This window comes from Athene noctua, chromosome 11 (genome assembly GCF_965140245.1).
Source record: "Athene noctua chromosome 11, bAthNoc1.hap1.1, whole genome shotgun sequence".
Classification (NCBI taxonomy): domain Eukaryota; kingdom Metazoa; phylum Chordata; class Aves; order Strigiformes; family Strigidae; genus Athene; species Athene noctua.
Window position 1 is genome coordinate 13,855,330 of NC_134047.1, and position 13,565 is coordinate 13,868,894.

Consider the following 13,565-nt stretch of genomic DNA (forward strand, 5'->3'; position numbering starts at 1 on the left):
AGGCTCCAGCAGTACCTGGCTGGCACTCAGAGATTTTCAGCAGTCTCTGTGGCCATCACAGAGCCTGTGGCTCATGAAAGGGAGGCTGGAGCACTTGGTGTCCTGATGACCTGGATAATGTGCCTTTGCATGACATCCTCTGGGGGCTGACAGCAGGGTGCAGAATATTTACGTGTACGGACTTTTTTATATGGGGCTTTAGCATCATGTTAGGGTGATCTGCCACCCCCACAGGCTCTTAAGTCTGGTTTGCAGTCCAGGACAAGAAATGCTGCCATTGGATGGTACCACGTGTTCCCCCACTCCTGTGGATGCACAGCCATATGTTTGGCAGGTTCCCCTGAACAAGAGTGACATGTAGCATCATACCTGGGGAGAGCAAACCTTCCCACTATCTCCTGCTGAGCTGCCCCATGGAGCCTGCTGTGCTCTCAGGGCCTCTGCCAGCCAGGACTCAGCTGGGCTGGCTCCCCATCCCCATCCTGGGTTATAAGTAAAGGCCTTTTCTTTTGTGTTGCTGATTTATTACTACACCCATGACTTGGTAATCCTGAGGCTCATGGTCTGCATCTTGTCAGAGGTTTGAAGAATGCCAACTGTGACTGCCAAAGAGAGCATCCCAGGGCCAGGGGTGTCACACATTGTACAATTTTTGCCACACACAGACATATCCAGTAATGTATATATATTATATTATATTTTTATATATATATATATATACACATTAACAAAGAAGTTGCAAAAAAAACCCCAACAAAAAAGGGAAAATCATAACAGGAAGAACAACCCTCCCCCAAAACAAAACCGAAACAAGTATGTTACATATGGAAGAGGAGAGGCTGACGGGTCGCACGGTAACCAGGAGTTCACCACATCCCAAGCCGATACAACGGAGTCACCAGGAGCAGAGGAGCCAGCAGCAGCACCCAGCCCCGCGGGAAGCGCCGGTCCTCCCCACGGCCCCTCCACCCGTGTCCCGCCCCCCCGCAGGGGCCGTGGGAATTGTGTTCATTCATAACCCCGGGCTGCCGAGCCCGCCGAGGCTCGGATTGGCTGCAACTGCTGCTGCGTCATCATACACCAGGCGGTTTTAACCAATGGGATCGCTCGCTCACGGGCTGGGGGCAAAGGCCGCCAGGCAGCAGCGGAGCATCATGTACAGAGCAGGGACCGGGGATGGGGCTGATCCCCCCACCCTCCTGGTGACACCCGGGTGGGTGTTGCCTTTCCAAACCCAGGAGAGGCAGATGCGGGTGACTCGGACAGGGCTCCCACCCCCAGCACTGCCTGCTCGGGGTGCGGGGCTCCCCTGGGCACGCAGCCACGCCAGCTCCCCGCTTCGTCCTCCTGCCTGGGTATGAGAGAGACGTGTGCGGCGGGGTAGGGGGATCCCACCGCGATTAGTGCAATTTCATCAGGTGCAAATGTCACATTAATGGCTCGTGTGCTCTGAGTTAATGGATGCGCTGAGTCCTCTAGCAATAAGCCAGTCAAAGCGGTGCCAGTGCCAGCGGAAAGCTTGGCACCTGGATTGCAAATGCTAAAATCCATCTCCAGTGCTTGGGCGTTTGTTTGAGGCTGACACATTATGAGCGGCCCCGGATGGGACCAGCACACGGGGAAAGGACTTTCATGATAGCCCCATGCGGCTTTGAAAAAACATCCAACTGAAAATGGCAACTTATCCTCTTAAAATTAATGGTGTTTGTGTGCTTAGCTGTGGGGAATGGCAGACGTGACCCTGCTGCATCCCCACCCAGCACTCTCACACGCTGGGGCCAGAATTAGTAAATAAAACTGCTCAGGAGGGATGCACCACCCACTGCCATGCACCACGTGAAAGCAGCCTGGATCAGAGGCAAAATCACCCTTGGCTTGGCAGTGCAGGTGGCAGATCCCTTCCCCTAAGGTGACACCCACCTCCTTTCCCACAGCGTCAGGTAGCCACTCACCAAACATGTCAGCCAGGTAAAGCAGAGGGATGCTGTGCTGAAAAACAGGCTCTTTTTATACCCACTCTCCCTTGACAAAGCTATCGGCTTTGCAGCTGCCATCACCAGACTCAATGACAAGTGTCTCCCAGGCCAGGTCGCTGGCGGGGAGCACCCACTTCTGGACATGGCCAACTGGCTCCAGCCTCCAAGTGCTGTTACCCTGTCTGAACCGGCCACCTACCCCTCTAAGGCTGGGCTTTGAGGTAGTTCCCTATCAGCAAGGTCCAAAAAAATAAAGGAAAAGGCTGGCAGAGCTAGGAGGTCTCAGCTTGACGGTCCCCGTGCCATGCCACCGAGGCATCTGACAGCACCACATCCAGAGGGGAAAAAGGGGTTTTCAAACACCACAGACCAAAGCTCAAGCACCAGCCTGCCTTGGGCCACGGTGCTGCCTGACCTCCTGGCTTGCCTGGCATCCCCACCACACCGTGCTGCCTGCTGCAGGTGTGACGTGGCCATTCACATGCCCACCTGCCCCGAGTCGTGCCATGGACTCTGGCTGCAGGTGCCTGCACTGGGTCTTTGCTCCCTGCGACACAGGGACTGGTGTGCCTGGCCCAGCTCCTCCTGGCTTTTAAGGAAATGTGGAAACTGAATCTTGGCCAGGGGACTCGGTGATTATGGTTACTGGGAGCACTGGTGGCAGCCAAAGAGCTCCCAGTAACCGGGGGCTGGAGCCGCTGGGACAGATTCAGTCCTTTGCCACAGACCAAAATCACTCCACCATGGTGGAGAATAAACCAAGAGCCAAGACTTGGGGTCATAAATTGGTCCTAGGGCAGGACTTGACCATCTGCTCAGCACAGGGAGATGTGTCTTTTCTGCAGGGACATGAAACTAATGGAGGTCTACATGGAGCTGCACGTGGTGGGGCAGAGCTGGCTGGACCTGGAATCTGTCAAACCTCTATGCCGGGGCGAGACGCTCCTCGGCTTGCTCCTTAAGGGTGGGGGCCTCCCTGACTCCTAGTGGGCTCCCAAAGGAGGAGACACACTGGGGTGGGGTCTGCAGCTGGCTGCCCTCCACTGTGGGACTCCAAGCCCGGCCAAGCACAGAGAACATGGCCAGCAGCAGCATGCATGTGGCCAGGAGAGGCAGCAGGACCGTCCTTCCCAGCGCTGCCTTAGCTCTCACAGACCATCCACCACATAACCAACATCCACCACTCAACCAACGCCAGCGCTCACCAAGTGTGAGGGGTCCATGCAATTATCTACCATACCAGAGAAGCTGCCGAACTTCAGCCAAACAGAAAGTCCTCCCTGGAAAACACTGCCCAGGTCCCACCCAGCTCTCAAGACAAGCTACCAACGCGCTCCAGAAAGCCAATCCCTACTTTTCCAACCTGTGCTTTGCAGAGACACACGGGACATCCCCCTGAGCACAGCAGCGCCTCAAAAGGTCACCTGAAAACCCACCCCAGCCTTTTCAGCCCCCAGGGGAAAAGAAAACCATCCAGGTGACAATCCGCTTCGGGAGAGATCGGAGCACACCACCAAGGAGTTGCACAAGCCGCACTCGCACACAAGCGGAGCTCGCCAACAGGAGTTTATTTTCAGCTGCGGTTAGAGGTTCTTCCTCTTTTCCCCTTAAAAAAAATATTGAGCTGTGTGTGGGAAGGAGCTCACTTGCTGGAGCGTTACGGCTGCACGGTGGCTCTCCGGCACGCCGACTCCGACCGCCGGCACCCACCAGCATTGCTGGTGCCACCACGGGGCACGGGCAGGGCTAGGGCAGCCTAGTGACAGGCTTTCATCCCTGATACGTACGGGGACTCCTGGGGCCTGCAGTTACACTCCTGCTGCTCTGGGTAATCTATGAAGTCTGGGGCGGGCAGACCCGAGAGGATCATCAAGGATTTGTTCCAGATGGTGAAGGTCGGACACACCGGTAGAATGAAGGAGACTTCAAACGTGTGGAGGTGGAGGGAGTTGGCTGGGTCGTAGAAGGAGAGCGCGTTGTTGTCATAATCCAGGAGGACACCGAGGCGCTTCATCTGCGGGTGGACCTCGACCAGCATCTCCTTGTTGTTGTGCCTCACCACAAAGTTGTTGTTGCAGCGGGAGAAGACCCAAGACGAGGAGTTCTTCCCGATCCACTCGTTTTTGGGGGCCGACTTGTAAGCCACACCGATGGCGTACCTGCAAGAGAGGAGAAGCTTTGCTGAGCAATGCCCAGCCTCAGTACAGGATGAAATCAGCCCCGCCAGCTGCCGGCACCCCATGCTTTAAAAGTCCATTTGACTGTGGAAGCAGCACAGCAATGGCTTTACAGGACTGAAAAGTTGCTTACAGAGGCTTGGCTGGGGAAAAGCATCACTCCCTCCCCATGCAACCGCCTGCTGCCAGCGGGGCAAGAGGAAGAGGTGACACAGCTGGGTGCTTGCAGCAGGAACTGTCTATTTTAGCCCCATTGTGCTGCACCAGCACTTTAACAATGCAGCAGCTTGATAATGCTGCTGTAATGCCTCCTGGCTCAGCTCAGTAGCAGAGGCTTTCTGGGGATCTGCCTGGTAGGGGCTTTCTCATAATAAACCCCGATTGTTTCACTTCTAAATGTGCCTTGTGCGAAGGCATTTTTCAGCCCGGGGGATGGATGGGAGGCAGAGCTCGATGGGAGTGAGCACTGGGAATGGTTTCTGAGCTGGGGCTGCTGCTGTGCTTGCTTCTTGAGCTCCCTTGCCCAACACAGAGGGGAGACAGGCACCCCCAGAAACCAGAGCCAGTTCTCTGGTGCAGAGAAAGGGGTTTTCTCTGTTAATAACCCCCGAGCATCAGTTCTGGTGTTCTGCCTCAAGCAGCAGTTGCAAGCACAGGGGTCAGGAAAAGGCACGAAGTGACACCCCTCTCCTCCAAACTCCCAGGACAAAAAGCTCCAGATCTGCTCCCCCTGCCACTGCAGAGCAGAGCTGCCAGCCCACTGCGAGACCTTCCCTCCTGGCTATGCCTGAGGCCCCTAGGAGAAGGGTTTCATTTTTCCGTGGTCATGTGTTAGCAGGCATGAAGAGAGCACGTGCTCTTTGGCTTTTGACTGCTGCCACTCGCTGTTCTCAAAACCCCTCTGGTTGGAAGAACCAGCAAGCTTTGGTCAAGGGCAACCTTGGTGTGAACCTCACCAGGACACAGGGCTCCAGGCTTGCTCAGAGTCACAGCCACAGCCAACTCAATTAGCTGCCTTCCAGCACACAGCCGTGCTTGTTCTCCACCTGAACGCACCCCTCTGCACAGCCCGAGGAGCTGCTATATATTTGAAAGCTATTTCCTCCTCTGAAGGTCTTGCAGTATTCAGTCATCAGCAAAACAACACCTGGAACAGATCCATTTCTAAGAACAGCTCCAGATATAATTATTGCTTGAGAAACAACTCACAAATCAAGTTGCTAAAGTCAGAAACTGCCTTTTAACGGAAGGTGCACTAGCTTGCATCCCTGATTCGTCCCTTCTGCTGCTGCCCAGATGCGTTTTGCAGGCAGAGGCTTGGGTTGAGGGCAAGTCTGGGCTGGGGTGCCTGCTGAGATGCAGTAGGGAGGTGCTGTGGGGTCAAGGATGCTCCTTGCCACTACTGGGAGCAAGAAGCTGTACTTGGGGCCGTGCTCCTGTGCAAGCATCTCTGACAAGGACGCTGGGGAGAAGGCAGCAGGCTGCTAGGGAGGAGTGGGGCTAAAGCAATCCCCATCCTTGTAGCCCATGGGAACGCCACCTTCATCTCCCATGGAGCACAGGGAGGCTTGGCTCTCACCCTCCCACACTCACAGCATTCACCCGCGGAGCCTGGAAACCTCAGCTGAGAGCAATCACTGCAGAGGAGGGGCTGCATCCAGGGCTGCCATTGCTCCTGGTGCTCCACCAAGACTGGTGGCCTTAAGCAGATGCCAACGTGCCCCGAGATGGGGACAAAGCCCTGCATTCCTGCTGATGAGAGGGAGACATGGACTTGCCCTCCCTCAAGAGAAGCAGCCTGTGGGAGTGAAGGCAGCCTCTCTTGAGGCAGAGCCACCTGTCAGCAGCACAGGGTGATGGGAGAGCAAATGGTGAGTGAAGCATCACCCTCTGCTTTGCCCCACTGGGCCCTTTGCTATCACAAAGCAGAGATGTATGTCCCTATGAGCTGGAGAACCTGCTGCTTGGGATGGTTTCTCCTGGCAGCCTGCAATGCTGGGGTATGAATATAGGGTGAAATATAGTGAAGCAGGCACAGGGCAGGTTTCCCCTGAGCTCCCTGCCCTCACAGGGTATTCCAGTGGCTTGTCAGGCCTTTGCAAACTTCCCCTGAAGACATCCCTGTCTCCCCTGCTTAGTCATGGTCCCCCTCTGCTTAGCCTTCCAGCTCACACTTTATAACCACATCTGGCCCAGCTAAGTGGGACCTTGCATGAGACAGCCCAGGGGAGGGCTGCACATGGGAAAACCAGCAGATTTAAAGCTCTGTGGCACCTCTGCCCTGCCATCGAGGTGAGATTTGAGCCCTGGCAGGCATTAGCAGGTTCAGCAGGTGAGGGAAATGAAGATACAAGCTTCACCTTGCAGCCTGGCTGGATCAGACCCAAAGGATTCTGGCAGAGAGGAGAAACTCATAAACCTCTTGAAAGCCACAGCCACCCAGATTTAAGGTCTCAACCACCTCCCTGCTCATAAGCAGCTCTGCCAAAACCCTGGCCTTTAACCCTAGTGTGTCCCACAACATCTCTGGGGAAATCTGAGGTCTCTAGGAGAGGGAGGGAAGACAACAGTGCTGCCTACCAGGTCGAGGATCCCACCACCACCTCCCAGTAGTGGCAGCCGCTGTCAATGAAGACGTTGCCCGCTGCACCGTAGCATCCTGTCCCACTGAACCTCTCAGGCGTGTGGCTCTTCTTCAAGGAGCTCTCGTCCTTCTCCATCTGCAGCCCGTCATTGGAGATCTTCAACTTCTTGTGAGCCATTTTGGGGTCCAGCTTAAAAGGCTGACCTGTTAGAAGACAACACATAGATTAGGATTTATGTTTGTTACCATCATCGTGCAGGCAGAACACGGTGGTAAACATCTGCCCCAGGCTCTCTGGACATCCTCTGGGAGCCAAAGGTTCCCCCACCAGCCAAGGACACTGGATTATAGATGCCCAGCAAGATGCCAAGGCACATCCACATGCCTTCTGCATATATTGTCATGGGCTGATCCGTCAACCATTGGTCCCTGTGCTGCTCCCATGCCCCCGGTGTGTGCAGCAGCTTCCCCACTCCTGCTGGAAGGAGAAAGCAAGTCACTGCTGCCCGTGTCTGCAAGCAAACCACCACCCCAGGCATCGTCAGTGAGACAGAGGGGAGCAGGGATGAGAGCAGCGCCTGCACCTTGGGCTTCTTTCCCAGCTCAGGAATCACTCACATTCCCGGACCAAACAGAGGGAAAAGAGGTGAAACTCGAAAATGCAGAGAAATTAGCTGCAGGGAGTGACGTCTCCGAGAGCAGCCAGGCTGGGCACCACAGCATGTTGGGCAGGGCCACATTGACCTGGCAGGGATCCTTAAGTGAGGGGCTGGGGAACGTCCAGGGTCCCCTATTGTGCACTGCCCCCTTCCAGTGCCTCATTTCCCATCAAAGCAACTCCCTTTTGCCTTCTGTTAATGATATAAAATGTGGCAGAAACAGGGGGGATGTTTCCAGGTAAAGGAAATGGCGCTGAAGATGCCATCAAGATGCACTGCGAACCAAACCTAGGCAGGGTATGCAGCCTGAATTCCTGAACAGATCCATACTCTATTAGCAATAATGAGAGTTACATGAGCACAGGGAAGGGAGAACAGACCCTTAAGTGCTGGTATAACAATACTGAATCACAGAAGTAGTACTGCAGCATCAAGCATGTCCCCGAATCCCCATCAGCAGCTGATGCAGACTGCTCCCCGTAGCGCACAGGCTGCTATTACATGCTACAGGAAGCACGCCTGAGGTTTTTCAGTGCTTCTCCGCTGCCAAACAAGGTCTCACGGCTTGGAGAATAGAGTCTGGGCTGCACACAGCAGTGGAAGCAAATCAAAGGCATCAGGTCCAGCCCATGTTTAGCAGAGGCTGGAAGGGAGGTGTGAGCACAGGGCCAGCCAGCGAGTGCACGCCCCGGGGCTTCCTCTGCAATTAACAGAATTGAGTTTGATGGATTTTTCAGATCTTTAATGCTGGCTTGAAACCCAACTGCAAATCCTTTGTAACATTACCAGCACACAGAAAGCTTAACTGTTTCCTAATTGACACACACTGGCTGTCCTGCTTGCTTTGATAAAACTCTCCTGAAGAGCCGCAAGGCCAGGGACCATCTGCCCTCCATTGCACCAATAAACACCATCTCTTCTGGGCACCAGCTTCACAACACATTCAACAGTGAGCACTAAGGATTTCTCTGGAAGGCTCCAATTTTTGGTGCCACGCAGCCTTGCTGCAAAATCAGCCCTCACTGGCTCCTGAGTCCAGGTCTTGAGCATGCATGGACAGAGGTGGGGATGGGGTCAGAAAAACACCGACAAACACACTTATTCAGTGTGGAGGGTCATGGGATATGGTGCACCTCCTGCTTGGGCTGCTCATGGGCAGCACTGCCAGCGATGCCCAGGCTGATGCCCATCCCCTGAATCCCCCACTGCCCTGCCAGAGCATCTCTTCTGAGCCAGGTTTAGCTTTTGTGGGGCCTGGAATTCACAGTCTCTTTTGCTTCAATGTTTTTTTTTTTTCCTCTTTTACTAATTTAGGGTCATTTTAAGACCAGGTGTGGAAAGGAGAAGCCAGAAGGTTGCGTTTCAAGAAGCCTGAAACAAAGGCCTCCATTTTGGGGCAGCAAGCGGAGAAGGACAGCTCATTTGGGAAGCCTCTCTGCTCCCTACTCCACCATTTTCCTGTCACTCTCTTTGCTCTTGATTCAGGACAGACTTCGGCTTCTCTATACAGCACCGTTTTTTTCGTACAGTTATATGAGTCTGCTCAGCCCTGAGGATCATCTGGTCCACCCCCACATGGTCACAAGCTTTGGGCACAGACTGTGCCTCAGTTTGCCCTTCTGTACAACACAGGAGCATCCCTGGGGCTGCTGAGGGCTGGTGATCGACCTTTTCTGGCTGGTGCTGCAAAAGAAAAGCTACTTGGGGAAACCGCTTCTCCATCCCTGCACCCTCCTACAGGGATTACAGCACCCATCCCCAGTGGAGTGGCAGCAGGGAGCCCTGCCAAGCCCACAGGGACCACGCCATCAGGAAGGGGCTGAGTGGGGGACAGTGGGGTTCCACGAGAGCGGTGGGTTTTCCTACAGAGAGTATCAGCAGGGGTGGAAACACTGCACCAAATATATCTGCAATAATCTGTCTGAGTAGCGTTGATGACAATGTGTGACTGATGAAGGCACCGGGTGGCTGTGGCAGGAGCCAGCTCTCCCAAGCCACCGAGCCCAGCTGGGGACACTGGCAGGTGGGCGTTCTGCTCCACTGCAGCCCCTCAGTGCTGGCATCAGTGATCAGTGTGGAGCCCGAGGGGGTGGGGGGCGTGGGACCCCACATTAGTGATTGCTGCATAACGCAGAAAGAGCAGGCATAAAATTGAATTGCACATGCAACTTAATTCTGGTGGGGTTTAAATCCTGTGCTCTTGGCTTTGCAAATCTAATGGTGGTTTGTTCTTTTCTTCCCCAGAGGTTTTTCCATCTCTAATTCCCTATTTTGTTCTTAAAGGGAACTGCAAAGAGGAGTCCTGATACATTATCATCAGCTGCATGTGAACCCACATAGAATCACAGATTCACACAATGGTTTGGGTTGGAAAGGACCTTAAAGATCATCTAGTTACAACCCCCCTGCCATGGGCAGGGACACATCAACAGCACAGTTGAGCTAAAGCAGCTGCTGAGCAGCAGTGACAGCAATCTCCTTTCCACAGGACAGAAAAAAAATCCCCCATGCTCTGCCCCAGCAGGAAACCCTACGTGGGGCACACATTGGCTTTCTGCAGAGCAGGGCAGCTGGGACCATCACACCAGGGCCCTCAGTGCAGCTCTGGTTATAGATCTACTGCCACAATCTATAGGTTCTCCTGCAGTGGGGGCTTGTTCGGGGGCCGGGCACACTTCCCATGCTCACAGCATCACTCACACCCTGCCTGTGCTCCTCTGGGCTGGCAGGGATGTGACAGCACTGGGACACAGGTTGTGCAGAAGCTAGACCAAAGCTGGGTGATCTCCCCAGCACTCCCCCATCACCTGCTTCCAAATTCCAAAGCAGAGACTCCATCTGACCTTCTTATTTTTCAATTATTTCCCTCTAGAAGCCCCAAGACTATCCCTGTTCTTTCAGACAAAACCCCAAGATATTGCAAAGAAGCAAACTGAGTTCTAGTGGTTTTTGTCATTATGGGTTTTCATGCAAGATACACTAAAGGACATATAGATACCACATAGGATTTCTATAGAGATTCGTCTACTTTAGCACAAAGCAAACCAAACAGGGCAGCTGCAGCAAAACACCTTAATAACTGCAGACAACTTAAAATCCAGGCTTTGGTACCTGGAGTGTCCCTGGCCTGGCTCGGGGGAAGGTGCTGTGGTGCACAACGAGCCGTGCCCTCCTGCAAGCTCCTGTTTTCAGCTACAGACATTGAGCCTCAGTGAGGAGAAATGCCCGTGCCAATGCTTTGTAGCGAGGGGGTTTCCAAGCCGGGGCTAGGAACCATTGCAAACAGCCAGCAGCATTAGCTACGGCAAGGCTGGAGAGCTTTCAAGTGTGACCCCATAATGAAGCTCATCCGTGCTGCTCTCTGATACCTGATGGTAGCTCACGTTGATTTTCCTCGGAGCCCAATTTGCTAGATAATTGAGTTGAGAGGCCTGAAAGTAAAGCTGCAAATTGGGAGTGACCTGCCCCCTCCTTTCCTCTAGCTATTTTAATATTTCTCTAGCTATCTTTTTCCAGAAGTAATGCAAAGAGACAAGCTCTGAGGAAGTGAGGTATAAAAATACTCGGCTCCATCAGATGAGAGGCAGTTACAGCCCTTTTCACGAAGACGACCCCTTGCTAAGGTCAGTGTGAACAACTGGAGTCCAGCCCTTGTTGCTGGTTTGTGCTGGCACATCCTGGCCCAAGGGCTCGAGTAATGTCTGCAGGCAGCATGCTGTGATGGCCAAGATGGGAGTTAAAAAGCACACAGGCTGGGTTGCAAAATCTTGCTCAGAACAGAGGACATTTCAGAGGACACAGTCGGATGCCTGCTCCCATCTGATCCCCCTTCCCAAAATCCACTCTGGCACTGGGAAACAACACAGATTTCAGAGACTCTCAATGGCCCCAACCTCAGCTGCCTCAAATCCCCAGCACGTGAGCCCAGCAGGGTCCCTGCACCATGCAGCCAAAAACGATGCTGTGCTGGACAAGGGGGGTTGTGGGGAGATGCTGGAGGATTTATGACTTGAGGACAGTATGGCTGGAAGAAGCAGAGGTCCCCGGCCACGGGGCAGCTGGTGGCAGCAGGGTCCAGCTGCCACTGGAGAGCCCAGCCAGGTGAAGGGGCTGTCCCACAGCTGTGGGATGCTGCCAGCACCCCACCCACACCCCCATCCTGCAGGCAGCACAAAGCAGAGGTGAAGGGAGAGGAGAGCATTACATTTTTCATAGGCAAGGGGAGAAAAATCAAGAGAAATAATTGCTTGGTGCTGCTAAGGTGTCGTCCAGGCTCCCCCCCATGAGAGGGACACTGATCTGCAATGGTTTTTTTTTTTGGGGGGGGGCGGGGCACTTAAACTGCATGAGATAGAGCACAGGCAGCACAGCCTTCACCAACCCGCTCCATGCCCAAAGCCTCCATCACCTTCCCCTTTGCTCTCAGGTTGCTGCACCTCTACAGCGCGCCCCCAGCCCCCCCTCCAGCAGAGAGCTGTGAGTTATGGAGGTTCCTCCCGTCAAGTTTTTATTAACGTATACATCCTGGGCCAGTCGCTCAGATAACTTTTATCTCACAAATTCAGCTTGCTGAAATATTCCCTATAGCCTTTCACTTATTCATCCATGGCACCTGCATGGGGCTTGAGAGCTGTGGGAAACCAGCCAGCTCCCGGGCTGGACACAGCAAGCTGCACCCTCTGGGGTGTTTATCAGCTTAATTATACTTCCCTTCCGTGGAAAGTCTTGAGTGTTGCAGCAGCTGAGCAGAGAGGAGGAAATCCTGGCTGGCCTTGGGAGTGCAGGAGCAAAGAGGGAGGAGGGGGTGGCCAACGCTGCCGCTAGGAAAATGTTCAAGGTTAATTAAGCAGGTCAGTGGTGTGCAGGGAATGGAGAGGGGCGGACACGGGCGGACGGGAGGGGCTGGCTGGTGGGAGCCTGCACTGCTGGCCTGCAGGACTCCTGGCATCTGCCCAGCTCCCCCAGACCTCAGAGGGCTTCTGCCACCCACTGAGATGAGCAGATGCACCAGCTCTGGATGCTCCCCTTGCTCCCAGGAATAGGTGCATGAGGGAAGATGGCGTGGAGGCAGGAGCACATGAGGCTCACTCATCCTGGCTGCAGATAAGAATACTTAGTTTTCTATCTACCTCAGCAGTAGTCTGTCTGCAGGACAAGGGCTGTTAATGTGGCAGCTACGTCATCAGATTTTCTTTTCTTGATGCTTCATGGAAGGAATCAATTACGGCGAAGCTCAGCAGGTCCTGCAAACCATGCCAGCTCCAGCGTGTCAAAAAAGCCATCCAGAGGGACAGCCAAGACAGGGCTGCATGTTGGTTTACATAAAAGCCAGAGAAATAAATGGACCAAGATCTCCCAGAAGCAAGAGAACACCTCCAACACTCAGCTGAACGGATGAGGAGCAGCAAGCCCGCACTGTCGGGTGGCTCGGTGCTGCAGTACTGCTGGTGCAGCACCAGCCCAGCCTGTGCCCTGCTCCTCCTGCTGTGAGGGCAAATCACAGGGCAGAGCAGAGCAGATAGTCTGGCTGAAAACATGCTACAGAGAGAAAGGCAGGGATGGATATGCACTCCCACTCTCAAGAAATGAGCTCCGTCCTCATTGCAGGTGTTCACTGCAGTCTGCCCAGAAAAAAGAGCAAACTGAAGCACTGTAACACAGTCAGCCCTTCTTGCTCTTCTCTTCTTCCTCTCTGCCCACAGCAGCAATGTCCCTGCTCTGACCAGACATCTAAGATGCCACCTGTGGCTCATATGCCGAAGTACCCACGTACAAAACCTGGTGGACCTGTGATGGTGCAGCTGGGCTATCAACCTGGTCCATAAGCCCTCAGCCAGCTGCCCCGTGGGCCACAGGACACCTCACAGAGTGAGCTTGACAGCAGTGATTACTGTCCTCCCATCAGACATCACCTCAAGGAAGCAAAGCTGCCGGACTGTAATGTTGAGTTGTCAAGTCACAGGGAAGCAATAAATTCATTCAACCCTATGAATCTTCCAGCAGAATCCAATATTGTGCCACTTGCTGAGGGATCATTCCGCTCCTCAGAAAGCATCTGCACTAACGTGGTGCTAACAGGGACCTCGAAGACTATCGCTCAGGCAGCAAACTTGTGCTGCAGCAGACCCAGCCCTTCGGATGAGATCCGACTGCCGTTTCAGATGAGATG

The 13,565-nt window shown here is 54.0% G+C and overlaps 1 protein-coding gene across 2 annotated transcripts in view; it reads right to left on the reverse strand.

The window, feature by feature from the left end:
- Positions 1 to 726: 726 nt before the first annotated feature.
- Positions 727 to 13,565, reverse strand: part of MID2 (midline 2) — a 117,392-nt gene continuing 104,553 nt past the window's right edge. For both annotated transcript variants that reach the window (XM_074915261.1, XM_074915262.1), the window contains exons 9-10: positions 6,734 to 6,941; positions 727 to 4,135 (exon numbers count right to left, since the gene is read on the reverse strand). In XM_074915261.1, coding sequence (XP_074771362.1) covers positions 3,733 to 4,135; positions 6,734 to 6,941 — 611 coding nt within the window. In that variant the 3' untranslated portion in view covers positions 727 to 3,732. The remainder of the gene's footprint in view (positions 4,136 to 6,733; positions 6,942 to 13,565) is intronic.